The sequence below is a fragment of the Abramis brama genome, assembly GCF_963993115.1.
Source record: "Abramis brama genome assembly, chromosome: 7".
NCBI classification, from domain to species: Eukaryota; Metazoa; Chordata; class Actinopteri; order Cypriniformes; family Leuciscidae; genus Abramis; species Abramis brama.
In genome coordinates this window covers 39,875,406-39,901,895 of record NC_139969.1, presented here as the reverse complement: position 1 = coordinate 39,901,895, position 26,490 = coordinate 39,875,406, and the positions used below count along the sequence as shown (strand labels likewise).

The 26,490-nt window shown below is 37.7% G+C and overlaps 1 protein-coding gene and 1 long non-coding RNA gene across 2 annotated transcripts in view; one reads left to right on the top strand and one right to left on the bottom strand.

Moving 5' to 3' along the window:
• Positions 1 to 26,490, top strand: part of LOC311087282 (NACHT, LRR and PYD domains-containing protein 12-like) — a gene marked incomplete at its 3' end in the record, with an annotated part of 349,673 nt that overhangs the window by 192,362 nt on the left and 130,821 nt on the right. Inside the window, exons 13-16 of the mRNA XM_084120582.1 lie at positions 2,796 to 2,969; positions 6,853 to 7,026; positions 7,401 to 7,571; positions 15,654 to 15,827. Of these exons, the coding sequence (XP_083976708.1) occupies positions 2,796 to 2,969; positions 6,853 to 7,026; positions 7,401 to 7,571; positions 15,654 to 15,827 (693 nt within the window). The remainder of the gene's footprint in view (positions 1 to 2,795; positions 2,970 to 6,852; positions 7,027 to 7,400; positions 7,572 to 15,653; positions 15,828 to 26,490) is intronic.
• On the bottom strand, positions 11,140 to 12,814 carry LOC311087301. The gene is made up of 4 exons (XR_014607208.1): positions 12,679 to 12,814; positions 12,074 to 12,103; positions 11,273 to 11,328; positions 11,140 to 11,186 (listed from the first exon to the last, which is right to left on the bottom strand). It is a non-coding gene; the product is annotated as an uncharacterized lncRNA (long non-coding RNA).

The window sequence follows — 26,490 nt, the reverse complement described above, 5'->3', positions numbered from 1 at the left end:
GTAACGATACATCGATATGGATCGATGCATCGATATAACGTCTAAAGATACGATGCATCAATTCTACACGTAAAATATCGATATACACCTTTATTTTGACACTCTCTACATCAGGGGTGGGCAAACTACGGCCCGCGGGCCACATACGGCCCGTTAGGCTGTTTAATCCGGCCCGCCGAATATTTAAAAAATTGTCTTAAGATCGCATTAATTTTGCCTTTTTTCTTGCAATACTTTGCGTTATATATATTGCGTTGCATATATTTGACAATCGGAATATCAGATATTTCATGCCATAGCTAACAAATGTAAAAAAATTAAAAAATCACATAAAAGCAGATCATCATTCATTCAGCGCTGTTGTGGCTGCGGTGTGTCACGTAACAAGCAATGACGCGTCACCATGGAAACCAAACAGACAGCGACTTAAGCTCATAGACTTGTTGCACGTTAATGTTTTTTCCTTTTTTGGAAATTCACAGAGAAAAAAATGTTTGGTAACCGCTTGCACACCTTAGTTTTTCCTTTGATTTGTCTGCTATTTAGTTTCTTTGCTCCTCTGGATTTGTGGATGTATCCTGACTGATTCCGTTTACCGACCTTTATCGCCCGGCTTTCGGCTACGCTCCCCTGTGTGCCATGTACAGAACCCGTTTTTTTGTTCATTAAATGTTCTGATCTGCCTTTGCTTTTTATGTTTTATTTTATAATTCTTAAAATACATTTGTATATTCGTTTATTTCGTTTTTTTTCCACAAATGTGTGACTTTTGGAAGTTCAAATTGCCATGCAGTTTTAATAAAGTTGAATTAACGTAACCTGTCATTTTTACTCTTCTAAGTGTACACTTGCAGGTGTTTTGTTTCTAATTTACTGTTAGGTCCATTCAATAATAATGAGGATAAACAATATTTAAAACGTATAGGCTATAATTATCTAACATCTGACTAATTAAAAATTAACATCAAGACATAACATGCTAAATGGGGGATATCTAGCATAAAAAATGTATTGTCAGAATGTAGTCTCTCAGTTGTTGAATTTCGCGCAGACATTGCCACAACGTAAATGTCTGTTTACTCAGCCCGATCTCATGAAAGTGCGAATACCACAAATTGTATTTCTAGTGCTTATGATACGCAGGTTTCGCGTGCATATGATACGCACTTTATGGCGTGTAATAGGCACGCACTCCGCACCCCTAATCCTAACCAAGGGGTTTACAGTGCATAGCATATGCACGCAAAAACATTTTTGGCATATAAATGGCACGAGAAATAAAATTTGTGGTATAGATACGCACTTTCATGAGATCATGCTTCATAATCTGCTACTGGGCCGGCCCTCTGTCAAATTTTAAAACCCAGTGTGGCCCTTGAGCCAAAAAGTTTGCCCACCCCTGCTCTACATTCTCACGTAACATCCTTCCGCCAAAGCACACATTTTCGTTTACTCACCAACCATACTGTCTGCGGGTGTGTCTTTATAACGTTAATCTCCTCATCTGAAATAGATGCCTGACAAGACTGACTAAACCCTAAACAAGTTTTTTTCACAAAAGCCGGTATTGTCCGCTGTCAAGGCATCACGAGTTCATGTTTTACAGCAGAAACAGACAAGCAGTCGCACCCTTGTTGGTGAACACAACATGATAAGTCTGTTTTAGCGACTCAGCGCGCAGTATTCAGGTCAGATGTCACTTTGAAAAGACACCCTAGCTAAGAGGAGTTTCGTCAAAGCTGACTAAAAGTGATCGAGGATGGATAATTTCAATGAACTTGATGAACCCGTGATATCTTCTTCAGGGGGTGAAAGGAAAATAAAAGCATTTTCACGGAACCTTACTAAAGCAGTTTAGTGGTGAGGGAAAAGCTCCCTGTATTGCGTGTACGTTAATCACAACAATAACGTTTGTAAGGCATCTATGTCAGCTGAGGAGATTAACGTTACAAAGATTAACTGAGTGTTGTATTGTATATCATAGCAATTACTTGGTTTTGTTTGACTCAGAAAGATGAAATGTGAATGTATCTGGTCTGCTAAAAAAAAAAAAAAAAAAACTTATTAAACATATTAAACATAAACATATTAAAGCATACTTTCAATTAACTTTAATTTTGTAATTTACCTGTATTTTTTTAAGCTGCAGTTTGATTGATATTACTTGGAATGCACAATAATAATAATAAAAAACATGATTTATGAAAATGAACAAGAACGGAGTACTTGCAAATGATGTCTTCTGTTGTAAATGTCCCAATTGGGAGAGGCTGTGCAATTTTCAAAGAGTTTAATTAAACATTCATGTTATATATTTTGGTTGCATTTGTGAGTTAATAAAAACGTAACTGGTAGTGTGAACATAATATCTAAATATCGATTAATCGATCGATATAGCCCTGAATCGAATCGAATCGTAATCGTATCGCAGAATTTTTGGAGGTATCGGCAAATATCGTATCGCTGGCTGAGAGAATCGATAACGTATCGTATCGTGATGAACTGTCCGATTTACACCCCTAGTTCACATCTCAAAAAATGTGTTTTAGGGGGTTTCATGACCCTTTAAAAATTATGTGAAATGAATGTGTAAACTAACATACGTAGATCAAGACAAACTTTGTATTGTTACAATGTTGGTAGTATATTTAAATGAACAATGTGTAGTATTTCTCTGTGTTCCCTGAACCTGGATATCCCTGTTTATTTGTCAGCAAAAGTCTGCTGGATGAAGCTAAACACATTAGTTGATCATCATAAATCTGATTCATTTTCTTTTCTCTTTCTGTCTTCAGTCTGTATAGATGCAGTATTACAGAGAAACAGAGTCTCATCCTGACTTCAGCTCTGAAATCAAACCCGTCACACCTGAGAGAGCTGAACCTGAGCAGGAATAAACTAGGAAACTCTGGAGTGAAAAACCTCAGTGATCTACTGATGAACCCACAATTCAAGCTGGAGAAACTAAAGTTAGTATCATTATACTGTACAGCAATTACAGTGTGACTGAAGTTTATTTATTTGAAGACAGCAGGGCTTATGTTTCATTGTTTATAGCAGTGCACTTTCTGGGTTTTCCCTATTGGTCACATTTTTATGTGTTTTTATCTAGATAAAAATTGTTTAATTTCCAGCATTTGATACAATGTACTGATTATGTACATGCAGAAATATGACTTTTCAACAGAGAATAAAGAAGAGAGACGTCAAATAAATAGTTAAAAATGAAAGAGAAGAAAGAGTGTCTTCCAGCAAACAGAACGTCTGTTACGTATATGTAACCCTCATTCCCTGAGTAGCAATTTTTCAACCCCAGGGGTGGTAAGGTGGCTTGCCAAGGGAAAGACACATGCTCAGAGAGGCTTACAGTGGAAATACACATGTGGGGGTGGTCCAGAGAGGGAACCATGCACATGGAGGCACCTAGCCAAGCGCGAAAGCTGCCGATGGCATAACTCAGGCGTTGAAGTCGACAGTGCTGGAGGAATTCAGGGCATGCAGGGAGGCTCACCTGAGAAGAATATTGCACGTATCCCGTCCGTAGAGAGGAATGGCGAGCAAGCGAAGACACCTGAGCAGAATCTAGTACCGGCTGGTTGAAGCGAGTACATGAGAAGAAACTGGCTCCACTCTGAGATTGTAGAATCTCGCGAATGTGTTAGGTGTCGCCCAGCCTGCAGCTCTGCAGATGTCTGTTAGTGAGGTGCCATGACCTTGCTGCTGGTATGCCAAAGTAATGGCGTCCACTATCGATTTCCATACATAGAAAAGAGATCCTCTGCACGGGGCAGAGTTTGCTCTTCTCCCAGTTGACCCGAAGGCCCAGACGAGCTAGGTGCCGGAGCACTAGGTCCCTGTGTTCGCAAGCCTGGTCTCGAGAGTGAGCTAGGATCAGCCAGTCGTCGAGATAGTTCACGATGCGAACCCCGTGTTCCCAGAGGGGAACAAGGGCTGCCTCGACAACTTTCGTGAAGACGCGAGGAGACAGGGTTAGCCCGAATGGGAGAACCGCGTACTGGTATGCCCGCCCCTCGAAAGCAAACCGTAGGAACGGTCTGTGTCGAGGTAGAATGGAGACATGAAAGTAGGCGTCCTTCAGGTCGATCGCTACAAACCAATCCTGCGGCCACACACATTCGAAGATGCGTTTGGCCGTGAGCATCTTGAATGCCAGCCTGTGAAGGGAGCGGTTCAAGATGCGCAGGTCCAAGATTGGTCGTAACCCACCGGATTTCTTGGGTACAATGAAGTAGGGACTGTAGAAGCCGGACTTCATTTCGGCTGAAGGGACAATCTCGATCGCACCCTTCACCAGTAGGGTGGCGACCTCCGCTCTCATGACAGGGACATTGCCACCGACCATAGTGAAGCAAACTCCCCTGAAGCGGGGAGGAGACCGCTCAAACTGGATCGACCAGCCCGGACATGGAAGGCATAGCGTCCCTGCGTGGGGGCGTGGTAAAGTTTCCGCTTTCTGTCAATGTTGGCCAGGGAAGGACCAGCGTTCCACGGCAACCTGGTCTGACAGAACTCCCGAGTCAGCACTGCCTTGAAGGCGAAGGCGACACACAGCACTGCATGCCTGTGCCACGATAGTGACAGAGAATATACAGTCCATGATCGCCACACGATCGAGTGCAGCGAAGGCGGAGGACGCCCTCGGGCCGCAATAAGTCACGGGGACTCTCACGAGCCGGAGGCGTCCTGATTCACGTCCGGGAGAAAGGCACTGGGAGCGAGTGCTGTAGAGCAACACGCGCCCAGGAACCAATCGTAAGCCTACAGCGCTCGGGGGGAGGGCGGCGCCACTCCAACAGATGCTTTCAGCTGCCCGGGAAAGCATGGCCATCACCTCTGGATTTGACTCGACTAACGTTGACACTCCCGAGGGAGGCAACGCAGTCGAATCCTCATTTCCAGAGGAATCAAGCCCGCCTTGTGATGCTGTGAGTGACATGACACCATCTGCTGGAGCCCCGAATGAAAACACTGGGTCCCCGAGAAGAACCAGGCACACACGGAAGCCCCACGGTTTGCGATGTGGAGGGGGGCGTGGCCCAAGGAAAGCTCGTCGGTATTATGCCACACTGTAACCCTCAGATCACCCTGGCCACCAGCCAAAGTATCCCCTCTCGAGGAAGAGATAGATTGGGGTGTGGCAGAGGGGACTCTCACACAGAGATCATTGAGTCTCGATCTATAAACATCACAATGGTGAAGTTCCTGTAATGAAAGCATGACTCATCCACGACCGCTGCCGAGCTTGATTAAGCCCAACACGCGAAACAGCGCTCGTGACCGTTAGGCAGATAAATCACGTGCTCACATCCAGTAAATACACGGGCGAGCCGTCTTGAAAAAGACGTGCCGCGTGCCGCTCTTTTAGAGAGAGAAAAAAGCTCAGCAGACTGCTGAAGCGCCCAGGGAGAAACACACACACTGTCGGCAGATCACTGCACAGATCAGCAGCAGGCAATGCGATCTCACTGGAACGCGCGGTCACACCAACACACTGAAGAGCCGCTCGTCTCGTAGAGGAAGATGATTCAGAATGGCTTGTAGGAGTGAAGAGAACTCTTGGCTCCGAAGCGAAAACATATCTGCATGTTGCCAGCGTACTTCCTTATGTACCCACGACGTGGGGCGGACTTACGCTATGCAAATTCCGCAGACCCATGGCATTTTCTTGCCATTAGCTCGTTTTGTATACTCGAAGGTGAGAGGCTTTCTAAGCGAAACCCCATTCGCCGTCACTGACTTAAGTCGTAGTGACCATGAAAGGGAACTAGTGTGACTGGGTTTCTGAACAGACTATTGAAACTAAATGCTGTGTAGCTCTTCAATAAGATGATCATCATAGATGTGAACTATTGTTATTTCTCTGTCTTCAGTCTGAGTGATTGCAGTATTACAGAGAAACAGAGTCTCGTCCTGACTTCAGCTCTGAAATCAAACCCATCACACCTGAGAGAGCTGAATTAAACAGATTCGTAAGTTAGCGCAAGTTTTGCGTCAGATTAGTGACGACTAATATTTTGGCGCTAATTCAAGTGTACGTGTTTTGCAAAGACATGAAGTGAATTTCCGTTTAGGGCAGCAAAAGTGCTGCTTGACCAACCTAAATCTGGGTGTGTCTTACCTTTTAATTTAATGTTACTTTAGATAAGTGTACGTGGGAAACCACGGCATGGCCAATCCAAAGCTATTATAAGACAAGTAAAGTTGGTTGACTTATATCTGTAGTAGTGGCAATACCTCTACTGAAGTAAACATTACTTTAATTTCAAGTGTGTGCAATCACGGGGGCTATACCAAAGTATCATTGATTGTGTAAGCGTGAATGCGACCGATCTCAGGTATATAGCAGTTACCTCTGTTTAGTGACCGAAGCTGGCGAGATTGTGATCGTGAGACCCGCGTTAAACAAGGCGTGAGGACCTCTGAGCGACATAGCTTCCTAATATGAATGGGTAAAATATAAGTAAAGAGTTAAATAGAACAATCAAATGTATTGCTAAACTATTATATAATTGACCAAAAACCAATTGGCAATCTGACTTAACTTCGAGGTCGTGATAAAATGTGATAAACACGCAGAGACCTTCACCCGTTCTGGCGGAAACCCCCATTTGGACCAATAAACGGGCTTACACAGTTTTAAATAATTATGTCTTGATGTCTAACATATTAAAAATTTCTGTGCCTTTTGTTTGCCTCCATATTCCGTCGTCAGTTTTTGCAACTAACTTTCAATGCATTTGTACAAAGAACAAAATAAAATTCAAGTTTAAGGATTTATATTGTTTGGGGTTTAACTGATTAATCAGCTGAATGCTTTCATTCCTGTTCTAGACTCTCTAACTGCAGTGTGACAGAAGAAGGTTATAAAGCGCTGGCTTCAGCTCTGAGATCAAACCCTTCACACCTGATAGAGCTGGATCTCACAGGAAATGATCCTGGACAATCAGGAGTGAAGGAGCTCAATGATTTACTACAGGATCCAGCCTGTCAACTGAAGACACTGAGGTGAGACGGGGTCAAATAATTAACTAAATTAGTTATATGGAGGCTAAATATTCATAACTGATATATTATTTTAGCTGTACAATTAGCTTGACAATTAGCTGCATCAAAATGATCAAGATCAGATCAGATGCTGCAGGTTCTGTCATGATGATGATAAACGTCAACACAGTTTAGTTGTGATACAAGCTAAAGGTCAAATAGACATTATGGGTCAGTATATGGGCTGCTATTCTAGAGTATACCTTGATAATTGAGTGTCGCTCTAGTTTTTTTTAAATATATATTTATTTGTGTATTTAAATGTTCAAAGAATTATTATTTTTTGTATCGTATCAATCGTCATTTATCTGAGAACTGAATTGACTCTTCTGCAGGTTTTTGAGTCCTGATGCAGAGGAAGCCTGTCAGTATGTGAATAGAGTTGTGGGTAAAAACCCGTTTCTCCAGAAAGAGCTGAATCTGAGTGGACATAAACTAGGAGACACAGGAGTGAATCAGATCGCTGCTCTACTGCAGGATAAACACTGTCAACTCAACACACTGACGTGAGTATTGCTCATTTATTTCTAATATTACTTTACTTTTAGTTGTAATGTTAGCTGATGATAATATTTCCTCACTTGTTTGAGTCAGAGCAGTTTTTTCCTCAGAGTCACACAGAGCCACAACAATTTTAAAGGAGAACTCCGGTCAATGTTAACATTGAGCTCATTTTTTTGTAAATTTGGAGTGCTGTCAATACAGAGAACAACGACAAAAATCGGTGTTGCCTACACCATGTTATCCTCTTTTTAAAATTTGCACCCTGTTGACTTCAATGGGGTAACTAAACCTATGCGCGTGAACTCGACAATCGATTACTATGGACTTCGACCGAAAACAGGATGTAAATACAGGTATGTGCGCTGGCTGAAATAACATCATTTTTATTCATATCTTTCACATCTACTGCAGTCAGATTCACCCGTGTTCACTCTGAAGGAATCACTCACATTGGCTGTGCACTTGTAATGACACATCAAGGATGTTAAGAGACTAAAAGCAGGTTTAAAACTTGCCCCACTGAAGTCAACAGGGTGCAAATTTTAAAAAGAGGATAACACAGTGCAGGCAACACCGATTTTTGTCGTTGTTCTCTGTATTGACAGCACTCCAAATTTACAAAAAAATGAGCTCAATGTTAAAATTGACCGGAGTTCTCCTTTAAAGTAATAAAATTAAAGAGCAAATTAAAAACACACAATTAAAACATGCTATCAAGCTTTAAATATTTGGTTAAGACAGACAGTTGGATCATGGGTCAATAATTATTTCAGTTTCTGTAGAGGCAGAACAATGTTTTTTGTGACATCAGAAATGTTCATAACTGCTTTCAATTCAATGTTTGTATTTCCCAAAATGTAAAATGTCTAATTTTGGTGCAGCATATACTGTAACTTGTAAAAATTGAACAAGTGCATTTTAAAAGTCTGTGATCAGTATCTGCCTGTAATAAGATCCACTGAACGCTAGTGATGGGCGCTTTCAAAACACGCTTCATGAAGCTACGAAACCTTTACGAATCTTTTGTTTCTAATCAGTGGTTCGGAGTGTGTATCAAACTGCCAAAGTCACATGATTTCAGTAAACGAGGCTTAGTTACATCAAGCCTCGTTTTCCTGATCTACACACGTGATAAAAATGATATACACTATCAAGCAGTCAGTAAACAATACACCAAAAAATAGAAAACACATTGTTCAAAACATATAGTTCTCAGGGAGAAGTACATTTTTAATCTCAAAACAAATTTCATATGTTTCCGTCATTGTCTTTTGATGAACGAAAACATGTTCTATCATAGTAGCTCAAAATCGATCAGAAATGACTACTCTGCTTTGCTCTTTGCCATTTTTTTTGTTCTTCCTCCTCCTTGTACCCTATTCTTACAGTACTGTACCCTGCATCTCACACACTTGTCCTTTGTCTCTGTGATACAGTAATTCTTGTTCTTTGTTGATATGAACCTGCGAGCAGTCAAAATCTACTGAGCAGTCAGTGCTGTTAACAAATGGAAAGCACATTGTTCAGGGCCGTACAGTTTGTTCATTGTACAGTATACAGCCTACACTGCACTGTACTACAGCATACAATACTAAAATGGGCATACAGCATACAAACATCAAAGGAGTAAACGTGATCAGTGTGCTTCTTCTTGCCTTTGGGCATCATTTGAAACAGGTTAAATCAGTTTTGAGTGGTTGTGTTCAATCAATGACGTGTGTTCTCTATTTGTATTTGATTGTTGCCACTTGTGTTTACCAGTATGGATGACGTGTGCATTACAGTGCAGGATGTGTTTTGAGAATGAGAATGTGTTTAGAGTTTTGCTGAAAAGTCTAAGAGATCTGCAAATTGTGTTTTACCATGTGAAATGGTTTAAGGTATTGACAACAGACTGCACAGTTAGCTAAATGAGCTCAGGCAACTGAGAACTTTGTTCAGCCAATGGGTTTTAGTGTTTTAGCAATTGTTAAAAACTGTAATGGTTCAATTGCTCACTCATAAAGACAGTGATGTGTCGCCCCCTTCTGGCTTAATGATGCAAGTTGCACAAACACAGACAAGTGGAGTAATACAGTGAAAAGTCCCAGTGCTGATACTGGGGAAATATTCAAACACATTCGAGGTATACAAATATATATTTATACAATAATACTATTATGGAAATGTATTTAATATGTGCTTGTGCTGTTAAATTGAGCTTATAGTTTCCGCTGTAATAGCGAAGAACATATATCTGTGTTAAATATGAATCCATTGTAATAATGCTAATCTCACCCTGGGCACAGTGTGCAATACCTGCTCTTCCTCTCTCATCTCCATCACATTCTCTCTTTCTTCTTCTCTCAGTCTCCTTATCTTCACCTCTATATCTTCCCTTCCCAAAGCTGAGCTTTGATTGATACAGTCTTTGCAAACTGATTATTGCTGTTGGTTGTTTTAAACTTCTATCGTAAAACAGCTGTTTAGTTGGTGCAGTTCACATTGCAATGGCCGTGTTGCTTCATCTCCCGTCTTACCGAACATTTTGCCTGCAGTCCCCAAACAAACCACATGAGGACACCACTACAACATGAGATTAACCACCGCTGCTGAATTCAGGAGGAATTCACAATAAAAACGGAATAAAATACTAACTCTGTTACACATGCTCATGATAACTTTAATTAACTCTACAATAAGTAAATCCACTTCTCCAGCTAATTACTCCTCGACAGCGATGCCATAGAAATATACAGAGCGACCGCAAAAACAGAAGTTCAAAGACAATATTCTAAAGATGCTGCGCGCTTGTTTCCAACATTATGAAGCTGCAGACTCGGAGCCTGCATCTACAGTCCCGCACCCAGAGTCCCGCATTCTCAGACCCCTCGTTTTTCGAGACAGCGCCTCCTGCTGTTCCGAAGATCGTATAACACCCTAATCCAAATGCCATTGAAAACAATAGGATGCAATATTACGGTCTCGTTTTATTTAAAGTTATCCAAATAAATATTTGCGTTCCATGCTTAATGCATGTGCCAAAAAAACTCATTGTGTTCTCTGACTAACAAATTACCCCTTAGTTATTTTTTGAGCGTGGGTGAAATTGAAAGAAAATTACTGATGGAAGTGATACAATTACAGATTGAAGTATCTTCTAAAAAATATTATGTGATATTATATTGCTACAATATTGCAATGTTTTTTTATATTCAAATTCGAATTTTTCTTTCAGTTCAACCTATAATGGTCTAATTAACATTATACCTTGCTAACATTACAAAACCTAACATTGCTAACATTTTTGATATTTTGAATGCAAAGCAAAACTCAAATAAGAATAGACAAAACACCAATAATAAACAATTCTGTACTTTATTTAACGATCACCTAAACAACATCTTGATGTAAACAGGACAAAGCAAAGAAAAAAGGAAGAAAGACTTGTGTTAGTGACTTTACTTTTCGTCTTTAATTGCATAAAAAAACCTCCTCATTTATAAGTCGCTTTGGATAAAAGCGTCTGCTAAATGAATAAATGTAAAATGTAATGTAAATGCATAATAATTACTTTCTGGTGGGCGAATGCTCCTTTTTTCCTTTTTTTGCAATCACTGTCAAATTCCTCGACTTCACTAAAATAAAAGATGAATGCCATTGTCAAAAATATTGTGTAATAATAAATAATATATTTTTTTGCAAATGCAAATTACAAGCATACCTAGTGTGAATAGGGCCACAGAGGAACACCTCCTCAGCCTCCTGCCAGGATAATGCCTGTGTAACCGTATGCTTCTGTCTGCGTTGTGTTGTGTATTAAGTGCAAAAGAAGACAGGAGAACGCCGGATTGGGTCTGTATAAGAGAATATATTTTGATTAACAGACCGTCACGCCAGCTTCAGCTCAATCACAGTGACACTCAGTTCGGGAGAAAGGCAGAAAAGGAAAAAAAAAGCACAAGGAAAGAAAAAGCAGAGACGGAGAAAACGCAGTAACTCCATACACTTAAACATGAAACCCGATAATATAAACTTAAACACAAAAATAGGGTTTGTCAATGCATACCTGTATAAGAGAATATATTTTGATTAACAGACCGTCACGCCAGCTTCAGCTCAATCACAGTGACACTGCCAAACAAAAAATAACATTCCCAAATATTGTATACATATATTACATCTGTGAATAAAATAAATAAAAACAACTTAAACATCGTGTGTGTGACTTATTTTCAACCAATGCTAACACCTAATCGGGAGCATGGAATACAGCATACCTCAGTTCGGGAGAAAGGCAGAAAAGACCGCTCAATGATCAATACAGCGGATATAGCTGCCTGGACCGAACCACTTTGTTGTTAAGAGGAGGGGAGGAAACGGTCGAACCATCACCTCTTTACAGACCCTTTTTAATGAATTTAATGAATATAAACACTTGTTTAAATAATAGTAGAACAGTCTTAAATGTATAATAACAGAAAAATCTTGTGAAATAAATAAAACCATTTTAACCTCGTTACACCTGCATCTCATATAGGCCATGAATGATGGCCTGTCCATATAAATAAATAAATTAATATATAAAACATTTCAGTCAATACAAATTAAAAGAAGGAACCCAAACAAAAGGCCAAATGACACATTCTAGCTCACATGTTAATATAGACTGGTTAATACATAGTGAAGGCATAGTAAATTTGATTATTAGGCAATTGTATGAGTAGTAAATGGCTGGCAACAACTTCATATCACAGTTAAATTAATATTGATTAATTTTAATACTTGCGTTTAATAAAAACTAATTTAAGTAGTCTACATAAATTATATAAAGTAAAATAATTAATATTAACACACTTAATGTATTTAATTGGTCTACTTTATATCAACTAATTTTAATCAAATTTTTACAATGGCTTGTCTACAAAAAGTCCAAGGTTAAAGGCTAACGTTAGCTATCAAAATATTTTCGGCGAAAAAACATAGCCTACATTAACGGCTCAAATTTTGTTACAAACTAAATATTAAATGGACTATTCATATGTTGGTGTATCGATGAGCTATAAAGTAGTTTGATTAAAAAAGAAATCGAATGAGTATGATTCGCTAAATAAAATTGACGATACTCACGTTTCGGCTTAAGTTCTTCAAATGTTTATCCGATCCAATTTGATAGGAGGCGCTGTCTCGAAAAACGAGGGGTCTGAGAATGCGGGACTCTGGGTGCGGGACTGTAGATGCAGGCTCCGAGTCTGCAGCTTCATACCATTCCTTGTTTCTCTGGCGCATAAAGTCTATACACGTCGAAAAATGACCAAGGTCTGGACCTCAATGGTGTGTACGGCCCTGCATGAGGGCTAAATATACACACACACACTATTAAGCACACAAGAAACTCCTGAACACAATGAACCACATTTGTCCCAGTGAGCAAACCAAAGGTGACATTGACATGAAAGAACCTTAAAGTGTCATGAAACCCTGTTTTAGCTGGTCGTTCACATCTCAGAGCTGGAAAAGTCTGAGGAAATGTGTGTGTAAAGCTGTGGAAAAGTGGGAGTGTAGAGGGCGGGAAAAGGGGAGACAACAACCAATAAAACACAGACCTGCAACACACTCATTATACAGACACATGAATATTAAAATATGACTGCAGAGGGGAAAAATAAATGGATCTGAAGACACCTTGAAAAATATAACCCTATATAACACACTCACAAGAACGAGGGAGAATTGCGGAAGAATGTTTAAGGCGAGACACTACAGGTGAATAGGGTACATTTTTTAAATAATAGATATCACCATGAAACTTCCTCAGTTGATAACTTACACAAGTATATAAAAAAAAATGTATTACAAGTTTTAGAAATTTGTATGTTTAATTATGCAAATTAATTAGGCATTATCTCATTACATATGCACGATTTTGCATATATTTTCGGTAGATAGATCTGAACATATGATAAAGCCAGGTGCAAAATTCTTTTTTCATTTTGTTTACACAAGAAAAAAAAGATGAATTTCAGGATATATGCTTTCATTACCTAGGAAATCAAAATATCGACGATTTTCGTCATTTTTTTTATTATTAAAATGTCACATAAATCAGGCCAGGAATGATTTATTAACAAATCCCTCTGAAAATATCTTCAGAATACCGCTAAGTGTATAGCTGGAGAGTTTGGTGTACACAGGCGCTACACAGGCTGAGATGTTTCTACTGGAGAATGACAAAAAAGTCATTTTGAGAAAACGGCAGTTAAAGAGTTAAATAGCTCTGAATGAGATTTCGTCCTTAGCTTTAAATCCCCCTTTGCAGTGGCGGCCCGAGCCTTTTGGGGGCCCTAAGCAGATTTTGATTTGGGGGCCCCCTCCCACCACGCAGAGTCACCTGTGCTTTACGATTATTGACACAAATGTCACGCTATAGTGTTACATTATAAATTAATACAATGAGGTTATGTATTAATTCAAAATAAACACTTAATAAAAAATAGATACTTAAAAAAGTTTTAACTTTTTCTTTACTCTTTTACTAACTCTTTGAAACTTCTGAAAACAAACTGTAAAACATCACAAAACATATTAAATTATTTGCAAAATATCCACCAACGTTTTGCAACACTTTGCAGTTTGAATGATGTCTTGTATGAACATGACGGAGTATGTTTTTATGTTTCTCACGCACACACACACACACACACACACACACACAACATAGCCTATTCCAGCATTGCAATCTTGACATCGCAGCCTGTTCATTATAGCCGTAATAAAATATAATAAAATAGTCAACCTAACATATACAAATTACACTGCTCTGTTCAAATAGTCAGTAGTACAGTTCGTACAATTCAGCGTAAGCACCGCTCCACTGTGATGTTTCCAAGCACATTTTTGCGCGTGTGAAGAGGATGATTTTTTCCATCAATATTGAACGTGAGTGAAGTACAAAGAAGCCTATAATAAAGAATAGTTTAGCATCCAAATACATCGCGAATGTTGAAACATTTTGATTCTAATGACGAGAGCGATACGTGAGCCCAGCGCCTACTTTCACTTTCGCTTTAAATTATTTCGTTTTGGCTTGTTTATAGTTATTTTTTATTCTTGTTCTGTTCTGAATATCATTACATTTAAAGGATAAATCATTGATTTAAATGTCAATCATGTGAGGCAAATCAAATTTTTGTGGCATGGCTTAACATTACCGTGACTTTGCGCACGAATTGTCAATGCACGCGAGGTGCGCGTGACTCAAACACTGGCAGACACAGCAGCAGTTGTAGGCAGGTATATTGATCATGAAATCAGAATTTTCTTGTCTTGAATTATTCGTTCATTCACTCATTTATGTCACTTGTTTAAGTTAATTAATATGAAGTAAAAAAAAAAAAAACCTGGTGGCCAGGGGGCCCCAAGCAGCCGCTTAGTTCGCTTATGCCTCGGGCCGCCCTGCCCCTTTGGACATTCACGATTGGTTACTGATAGAAAGGAAATGCCCATATTTGGGTTACATAGCGTTGTGCAGGAGACTCAGAGCTTTACAGCGATACCGGTCATGACAGACTTCAGTGAACAGACGGATCTCGGCGTGTCGCGTTGTAATGCTGACTTCCTGGTAAATTCGGGAGAAAATTACTGCCGCAAGTAAAAAATAAAATAAACATCTTAATGTATATTTTCAACATTTTCTTTATAGCAGCTTGAAAGAACACATATTGAAGGAGTAAACTAGCCCAACATCTCAGAACTGACCACTTCATGAAGAATCTGTGTTTTTGCCTGCCGTGTCTCGCCTTAAAAGATCTAATAATATTTTCATTACATTTATGAGCACTTTAGTCTCTGAGTCTGAACAAACGACACGCGTCAGTTTAACACAGAAATAATAAAGAAATAATACTTTTCAGCCCGGAAGAACCAAATTGCTCAGAAAAACACAAAAATAACAATAAATAACAAAAATAGAGTGCTTTTATTATTTTCAGTGAGCCTATACATATCTGTTCAAAAAATGTGGAAAAAAAAAATGTATCTCAAAAAATGTGTTTTAGGGGGTTTCATGAGGGGGTCATCATAAACTTTTCTCTTTCTGTCTTCAGTCTGAGTGATTGCAGTATTACAGAGAAACAGAGTCTCATCCTGACTTCAGCTCTGAAATCAAACCCGTCACACCTGAGAGAGCTGAACCTGGGCTGGAATAAACTAGGAGACTCTGGAGTGAAAAACCTCAGTGATCTACTGATGAACCCACAATTCAAGCTGGAGAAACTACAGTTAGTATCATTATACTGTACAGCAATTACAGTGTGACTGAAGTTTATTTATTTGAAGACAGCAGGGCTTATGTTTCATTGTTTATAGCAGTGCACTTTCTGGGTTTTCCCTATTGGTCACATTTTTATGTGTTTTTATCTAGATAGTAATTGTTTAATTTCCAGCATTTGATACAATGTACTGATTGTGTACATGCAGAAATCTGCCTAAAATCACTTCAACAGTTTAAACTAAAACACTTTATACTCAATATCTCACAGTGAGTCCGAGTTCACATTATATTTGTGTAAAATTCTTCATATTCATGATCTGTTTGTAAGATAATCTCTCTTCCTCTGTTTGTGTCTTTCTAGTCTATTGTGCTGTGGCATTACAGATGTTTCTCCTTTAACTCAGTCTTTGACTAACTCAAAAGCACTGCAGTTTTTAAAAGAGCTTAATCTGAGACACAATAATATAGGAGACTCAAATCAGCGGCTCAGAGACGTGATACAAGACTCAAACTGTGTCCTGAGGTGAGGAAACATCACTGAGATATTAAAGAGATCTTCATTTACCTCTGATATGTGAACAAACCTTTCAAACATTCGTGAAAGTAAATGATCATTAAGCTTTATTGCAACAAAGGGTTTGTGTGAGAACAAAATGTGAAGTTATTGAAATGTTTAACACAAAGGAGGAAAGAGAACAAAAGCTCACAGTCACAGCTTTATACATCAACACCTGCTTTATTAACTGTGTCAGTAGAAGTGAATCATTTCAGTGTGAAACAGACTTGGTCAGATTGTAGGAAAACGCTGCACTCCTGCTAAAATCAGTGCAGCTCCAGCTTCAGCTCACAGCGTCCAGCTCACATGAGAAATGTCTCTGTCTCTAGTGTGTTTTTACTGTGACAAGCAACACGTCACACTACTTTACACTTACTTTACTCTCAGTGATTTACTAAGAGCCTACAAACATGATTAAACTAGAGGACAAACGGCTTTAACTAAAGGTTTGTGTTTGAACTCAAAATAACATTTGTATTTGCTCCCTGTGGTTTATTCCATACGCCGTACACTCATTAGTTTCTCCTTTACAGAGACTCAATAGGAGTCGCACCGACACACACACACACACACACACACACATATGAACATGATTCAGGTTTTACATCTATTATATTATAGAACACAAATATCTGTGCAAGATCATGTGAAGTCGGTAATTAATCTGATTACAGGAGTTCAGTTTAACTTAAAAAAAACAGTAATTGAAATATAATAATTTGCACTTTGTTCCACTGAACACTGATTGTTTTCTCTTCTATTCCACTTTACAGAGATGAATTTCAAGCATCAAACTCTGATGGATGCGTTATATCATAGTGAGAAATGATCATGAGAGGAGCAGAAACCATCCGGTGATCCACAGAAGAGTCTCACTACTGTCTATGAGGAGAAATAAATGTGTAAATGTGTTTCATACAGGTGGAAGAGACTCAGACTTCACAGTTAAATAAAGCAGCGTGTGTGTTAGCATGCGTATTAGAGACATGTGATATTGAATGATTCATGTTGGTTTATTATTCAGCCAAATGATGGTTTAGTTGTAATTAAAGGAGGAACAGAGGAAGAAGCTCAGATGAGTGTCAGCAGAAATCTTCACTATCAGGCCTGCAAATATAATAATGTTGGATTGAACTCTTCCATAATTATTAAAATATTTCTAATCATGAACGTGATTGTCAAGTATAGCACATAAATGTTTCAACAGATATAAAGTTAAACATTAAACTTTTAAACATTTGCATTATCTCTGTAACATTTTATACACAGAATATCTTTATTGTTATTGTTTTATTGTATATGAAGTTAGTTATGTGTGTGTGTGTGTGTGTGTGTGTGTGTGTGTGTGTGTGTGTGTGTGTGTGTGTGTGTGTTGCTGATGCACAGATCTACAGTATATTGTCTTTGTTCTGTGGATAAAGTCTCTTCTCCTCTACAGACCGACTAAACATGTTTACCAGTGAACAGCATTTGTGTGTGTTTCACTCGCTCCTCAGATAGCAGACGGATGTGGGCCACTTCAGGCACTGATGCGGCACTGCAGGCCTTCTTATGGCCCGAATGACTAATCTGGGTGTAAACCCTCATCGTAAGGCCCTCATTCTGACCCATACAATGTATTGTTGGCTATTGACTTGTGACTGGTTTTGTGATCCAGGGTCACATGTTGCAGCAAATTTGGCCCAGTTATCTTACAGTTTTTCTCACACAAATACTGGTACTTGAGACACAATGACCACAACATGTAACTCATTCACCAACCCCCTGAACCAGTTCTGCTGAACTACAAGCACAATTCCTGCTTTACACTCAAATTGCAGATCTAAAACACACCTTTTTCAAAACACTACACACAATTCTCTGCTTTTGGCACAATTTTCATGCAGAAAATCTCTTGTTTTCACAAGGAACACACTGCCATTCAAATACGCACACTGACTCATCACATGGGCAAACACCCGTCACACAGTTTTACAATTAGCAATCAGAGCTTTAGCATAAAAGCGCAACTGTTAACTGTATACAGTAAATTCTTCTGTTGTTTTGTATGTAGACCACTGTATGTACAACTTTGTGTTGGTTGGGATGTACACTGTGTACATTGTTTTTGTGGGAAAAATAAAATATAAAAGTTACCGTGTATTTGTGTGTTTGAGTATAAAAACAATATTCTCAAATATTTTACAACACACTTATATATGTACTGTCTGTAGTAAGTGTAACAGTGAACAAAAAAAGGCCTGAGTCATTATGATGAATGGAGAAGAAGTGTTTTGCATTCATCATAGTGTTTTACATTGAGCACATCAGTGTTCAACTGGTTCTTATAAATGTCTATTCATATGATGGTTTGTGTGTGTCATTTGAAAACAAAATACCATTTTGAGAAGAAATAACATTGTTTTGAATGTAAAGTTTCATTTTGCAGGAGAATTGAGGGGATTTGCCCATTGTGTGTGTGTTTTTTGGATTTGTGTGTAGAGTTCTGAGAATATGAGGCATGCTTTCAGAAAATGTGCGTAAACAATCGAGAAAAACTGTAAAACATATCTGGGCCAGTTTTGATGAGGGACAGTAATCACTGTGAATCTGAATGTGAACCTAAAGTGGCCCACACATGACACAGCAAATATGGCCTGATTATATTGCTAAATAATTTGGACAACATTTGGCAAATGAATGACACAGGAGAAACTGACCCAGGGTGTAAGCCTTATGACACAGTAAGCAACGTGTGTGTGTGTGTTTGTTTGTTTGTTTGTTTGTTTGTGTGCTTGTGTGTGTGTGTGTGTGTGCGTGCGTGCGTGCGTGCGTGCGTGCGTGTGTGTGTGTGTACTGTGCAGCACAAACACAGACGTGCACTAGCTCTTACAGTCAGTTAACTTGTGTTGTACATGTTGGTAGAGTGTCTGATTGAGATTTTTTTTTATGGTCTGGGAACGAAACTGAATATTTGGCTGAGATACATTTTGAGTTGCTGTGTGTAAAAATCTTTGCTGTGGTTTCAAGCAGGACATATTCTTGGGTCAACATTTTTTTTCATCTTGGAACACAATTCCTGTCCAGAAACCCAAACCCTACACATAACTTATCCTTAAAGAGGGAAATAACCAGCACCAAACCCTGGTTGTAAGCATAAACTCAACATAAACTGTAAACTTGTCACTCAAATATGATTTGCTGATTGGAATGCAGGATTAATAAAGATGTTTATCCAGAAACATATTTGTTGAAATCACATTCACCTGTAAGGCAGTGTCATCGTATAAACTGCTTGACCCTGATATTCAAAGAAAAAAGAATACATTTTTAATTTGTCTTACATTTTGACTTTTTTATAAATAACAATAGCCTATCAAGTTAATAAAATAGTTCATATTATAAAAACACTTGACATTTAATCGTATTAGATGGTAATTTCTTAATTGCATACATCTTCAATAAACGTTTGCAATTGGTTTGACAAGGTTTTTTATGCATGTTTGTTCTGCATGTACACAGTTCTGACCAGCAGGGGTCTCCAGGGTGTGGCGTTTCCAGCGCTGCCAATCAACGTTTCTCCTCGAGCGTCGCCAAGTAAATGTAGGATTCTCTCATTTGCCCGCTGCACCCTCGCCATAGTTTCAGCCAATCAGGTGTTCAACACACACGCAACCTAATTAATATTCATAAGCCAATCCTTCAACAGAGTAGGCGGCGGTTTAATCAATCAGACCAAAGCTCTGATGCCTAAACGTGTTTTGCGATTATTTTGAATATATCATGTAATGCTTATAATATTCTTTAATACGCTCTTGCCCAAGAAGGAGACTGAACGACGATGGAACAGGTAAAAACATTGTTTGGGATAGATAACAAACAAAGTAAAAACGCCAAACAGATCCTATTTTGTCAAATGGATAGATGGGTTTAAATGGGTCAAAAAGTACATTTAGTTTAATCACAGATACCTGTATTTTGTTTATATGGAGTTGATGTTTTATACTGAAATACTCTATTTCAATCAATCCCTTATGAAATTAAACGTGGGTTGAATTAGTAAAAGTGTATTAATGGTTAAACTATGGTTAGAGTAGCGAAACCATGATTAATTTGTGGTTACCATGATTTAATTATGCTAACCATGTTTTTTTTTGTTTTGTTTTTTTGTTGGAAAAGCATGATTAGTTTTTGGTTTTATTTGTAGTAAAACCATGGTTAATTTGTGGTTACCATGGTTTAACTCTGTGTCCATGTTGTTTTTGTTTTATTTGTAGTAGAATCATGTTTAATGTGTGGTTACTGTGGTTTAACTTTACTAACCATGTTTTTTTTATTATTATTTTATGTAGTAAAACCATGATTAGTTTGTGGTTATCAAGGTTTAACTATATACTAACCATGTTTTTGGGGGGGTTAATTTGTGGTTACCATGGTTTAACTCCGTGTCCATGTTGTTTTATTTGTTGTAAAATCATGGTTAATTTTCATAAGGGATGTGTTTGCCTACTTATTTTACACTGTCTCTTGAAATGTTTTGATATGTGTGTGCTTAAATGTATACTTAGGCCTATGACAATTAACCGATTAAATCTGTTACCGTTTGCGTTTCATGTGGACTATAGGAAGCCTGCAGCAGTTTCAGATCCATAAGGGCCAAGTTTCAGCAAGAGCTCCAGGTGAGCAACAGACCTGTGCTTCCCGAGAAACCCAAACGCCCCCCAACAGCTGGCGTGGGCCGCTCTGGTCCGATTAACCATGAGCTTGAGTTCAGCTGTGGAAACCAAGACCCCTAGTCTACCCCGGAACATTTTCAGAGAAGACCTGAAAACATTCTCAGGAAGACGGCCTGTATCTTTCCCAAGCTTTCCCAACACACCATCTGAAGTCAGCAGCTCTGGTGAGGATGGGCACAACAGGCAGTCGCTCAAACTTCGGCATTTGCCCCTCGTGTTGCCGCTTTCAAACGAGCCAAAGCATGATTCTTCAGCTCCTTGTTCAAAGGGAATCACATCACCTCTCAAATGCACCAGGAAGCAATTCCCTACACCTTTCAGCTTGACCAAAGTTTCAGCGTGTGGCAAAGAAACTGGTAAAAATGGTCTTAAAAGTACTGTTAGTGTTGAGACCGGAGAGTCAAACCCGCGTGCGAGTCTCGAGCGTTCTGCTACTCCTTCCCCGAGCGAGTCCCTGACGGATTCGTCCTCTGGCACGGGGAGTGTTAGCCACTTCTTTGACCAGCATGTGTTGAGCACGCTCGAGAAAGCCAAGAGGAAGCTCTCCCACAAGAGCCTGCTGGTGTGCGGCCGACCCAAGGGCTTCTACATCAGTAAACCCACAGAGAGTCCTCCATCTCCTGCTGATCGTCCAGTGACTTCATCTTCACTGAAGATCAGCCGAGCGCCACACAGTGAGTCGCAGAACTCTCCATCATTTTACATGGATTCATACGGTACTGGTCAAAACAATACTGTTTCCAAATGCCTTATGCTCATCAAGCCTGTGTTTATTTGATCAAAAATATAGAAAAAACGGTAATATTGTGAAATATTATTACAATTTAAAATAATGGTTTTACTATTTTAATAAACAAAAGTCCCCCTGTGGTGAAAATCCAGCTTTTAATGTTGTTTATATGTCTATGTGGTGTTTTTAATCTGCTTTAAGACAAACCATGTGTAAATTCATAAGTCGACAGCATTGCTGAGTATTTTCTCCTTAAAACTGCAGTGAACCAAAGACAGTCTCAAAAACACGCTTTGAAATCGCTGGTGTTTCTGACGTCACAAACTACCTTGTAACCAATCAGATCAACGTGTGATCGTCAACCAGTGGATCTCTGAGCTGAGTGAGTGGAGGCGGGGCTCATTTGCATATTCATAGAACTGCACATACTAAATGAGGCAAGGGTGTCGAGTTACATTCAAGATATTTTAATGCATGAACACTTTCTTCTTTTTTTTAAGATAAGTTTAAATATGTAATTCTGGTGATCAAAGATGAGTTTTAAGGGATAAAATTAACTTTAAAATGTAATTTATTCCTGTGATCAAAGCTGAATTCTCAGCATCATTACTCTTTCATTTTTTTCTTTCTTTTTTTTGAAAGAAATTAATACTTTTATTCAGCAAGGATGTTAAATTGATAAAAAGTAAAGATTTATATTGTTAGAAAACATTTATATTTTGAATAAATGCTGTTCTTTTTAACTTTTTATCCATCAATGAATCCTGAAAAAAGTATCACAGTTATAAAAGAAATATTAAGCAGCACAACAGTTTCCAACATTGATGATAAATCATCATATTAGAGTGATTTCTGAAGGATCATGTGACACTGAAGACTGGAGTAATGATGCTGAAAATTCAGCTTTGATCACAGGAATAAATTATATTTAAAGTATATTAAAATAGAAAAACATTATTTGAAATTTTAATAATATTTCACAATATTACGTTTTTTTTCCCTGTATTTTTGATCAAATAAATGCAGGCTTGATGAGCATAAGACACTCCTTTCAAAAGCATGAATAATAGTAATGTTTCCAAACCTTTGACCTGTACTGTGTATGAATTCAGCAGTTTCAGCTTGCATGATCAGAGCTGTAGAGTTAGGACTACACTGGTGCTGTGGAGCCTGTCTATGGAGGCAGATTAGTCTCAAATATAAATCACGCAAAAAACATGATTCACAAATGCGTAGACAATTTCACATGCATGAAACCTAATTCACGTACACACAAAAAAAATCCACGTGCGTGAAAAAAAAAAATATATTCACAAAAAGCAATTCACATGCGCAAAATAAAATGGTAACACTTTATAATAACGTTCAGTTGTAAGGCATTTATAAGTGGTTAGTTAATGATGAACTAATCATTTACAGAACATTCATAAATGATTAGCAAGTGATATACTAACATTTTATGTATGTTTTGTAAATTCCGTTACAAGTCATTTACTAGTGATTAGTAAATGATTAATTAATTATTTACGAAACATGACTATGCATTCATAAATGATTAATAAGTGATATATTAATTATTGTATGTATATTTTGTAGATTCAGTTAGAAGTCATTTACAATTGATTAGTAAATGATTAACTAATCATATACAAATGTTTAATAAATAATGTATTTTTTGTATGTATGTAGCAATTAGATGGTGCAGAAAGTGCTGTAAATGCCTTGAATACATGTACAGATCATTTGTAACATATTTACGAGTGATGAATAGTTTACACTTTAGATTAGGGGATGCAGAAAGTGTTGTAAATCATTTATAACACATTCTGCATCCCCTAATCTAAAGTGTAAACTATTCATCACTTGTAAATGTTTTACATATACATTCGTAGATTCGATTCGTTGATCTTATGCCTTTTTGATTCTTGAAGTGGTAATCTACGAATGATGTGTAACACATTTACAAGTGATGAATAGTTTACACTTTAGATTAGGGGATGCAGAAAGTGTTGTAAATGATTTATTCATGCGTTTACACATCTATAACAGGTGTTGAACACTGTAGTGTGTAGTGTAGTGTAGTGTGCACTGCAGTGTAAGTGCTGACTGGTGAGGGTATAGACAGCTGTCTTCTGTAGTGTGTAGTGTAGTGTTTACTGCAGTGTAAGTGCTGACTGGTGAGGGTATAGACAGCTGTCTTCTCTGAAACACATGGAGTCTTTAACCACTGTGCACCTGATGTGAGCAAAACATTAAAAAAAAATGTAACATCATTTATTAAACATTTATGAAACGCATAGTCATGTTTTGTAAATGATTAGTTAATTATTAACTAATCAATTGTAAATGACTTCTAACTGAATCTACAAAACATACATAAAATAATGAACATATCACTAAATAATCATTTATGAACGCATAGTCATGTTTTGTAAATGATTAGTTAATCATTAACTAATCAATTGTAAATGACTTGTAACGGAATTTACAAAACATACATAAAATATTAGTATATCACTTGCTAATCATTTATGAATGTTCTGTAAATGATTAGTTCATCATTAACCAACCACTTATAAATGCCTTACAACTGAACATTATTATAAAGTGTTACCAATAAAATTATATACTCATAAAATACATTTCACAAATGCAAAACATAATTCGTAGATATACAACTGTGCACAAAAACCTTTGAATGTTTAAAATGTACGAGTGTATCCTTGCATTTGAATGTGCAAATCGTCATTCACGTACGAATTGCCTTAGATATGTGTGTGTGTGTTTTTGAGACTTTCCTGGCAGCATAACACTCATAACACAGAGCAGTTGTACTCTTTAGCCAATCAGATTTAAGCTTATCAATCGACCAATCAGTATCACGTGAGGGCGGGCCTACCTACATGTTACGTCATCAGCTTTCGACCAGTTCATGGCTGAGCAGAGGTAAGTGCAGTTAATCGTTCATTTCTGTATTTAGAAGTTAGAGATCAGTTGAAGCAATAGTTTATTAACTGCTGTTTAGTCCACATGTGAATATAAACATTTATTTTTAGTATTGATGGATTTTCATGTCCTGTCCACCACACATTCAACTGATGATAATGTATGTAATGACGTGCATATAGGAGACATGTTTTGATCTGCATATATTATGTAGTTTTATTGTTTCAGATTTCCAAGACAGATGAAGTATGAAGTTGCAGACAACCAGTACTGTGATCTTACCATTTCTACTGTAATTCTTTGAAAACAGTCACGTTGCAAGCCATCCATTTTGACAGTTGTTTCAACAAGTGGTGAAAGTGATGCATTGTTACTGTATTAATTTGTCTCCTGCGGACTATATGTACACGCTTTAGGAATAAAGCCTTGCTATGCATGCATTATTAAATGTTCTTTTAAGAATTAAAAGATTCAGACATAGTTCAATTTGATGTACACGTTTTATTAATTTGAAAGTTTCCGAATCCTTTGGGAATAAAATATATAAAATGACTTGATCATGATTAATGTTCCTGTTACATATGAAGATTATGAACTGACAGTCTAAACTGTGAAGCACAATATTCAGTACAGAGAAATATACGTCTCTTCAGGAGTTGTGAGATCCAGTCAGAGTGTACTTTGCTTTTAAAGTATATAAATATAAGTGCAATACATCAAGTGAAAAGTTAAAAAATGAATTGTGTTCAGTCCGGTCATCAGTAGACCTCTCTGTTAGGACATATAAGATTTTGTCCTGATATTTAAAGTACTAAAACCCTATAGTACAAGAGGTGCAGACAGAGGATGTGGGAAATTAAGTGATGATATTTGAATAGTTTCCTGAGTAATCTTAGTCGCATAATCTTAATTGCATCTCTATGATAAGTACCTTTGTTTTATCAGCATAAAATCAGATTTGCCTATTTTACTATAGGCAAAGTAAAATTAATGCTTCACAATATTGTCCTGTGAGACCTTAAGATGACAATAAAAAACCTTATTTAAAAACCTTGACATTACAATACAGCATAAGGAAATGCATGTTGAATATATTGGTAACACTCTACAATAAGGTACAATAACTAAGTTAACATTAGTTCATGTATTAAATAACCATGAGAAATACATTTGTTGCTGTGTTTGTTAATCTTTGTTAACGTTAGTTAAAAATACAGCTGTTCATTGTTAGTTTACAGTGCATTTACTAATGTTAACAAGATTTTAATGAAGTATTAGTAAATGTTAACATTAACAAAAAATAATAAAGGCTGTTCACGTGCAGTTCATTATTAGTTCATGTTAACTAATTAAACGTTTTAATAAAGTGTTACCAATTAAGACATAAATACAAAAAAAAAAGTATAAAAGAGAATAAAGAAACAACATGAATTAAGATGTTCGTGACTGCTATCCAGATGTCACACCAAAGGTGAGTAATCCTGAAAAATGCAGGGAAACAAGTGTTAATAATAATTTAACATCATACACAAATGGCAAAAAACACTGGCTGCTCATTAAAACAGGTCTATTCACTATTTAAAGAACAATCTCGATGGGTATTGACCACAGATGATTGTTTTGCAATCATTAGCGTGATTGTAGCTGTGAGAGCTGTCTGTACCTTCAGCTAAAATACAACAAAACAAACATCATTCTTCTTCATTTTTGACACGATATGGGA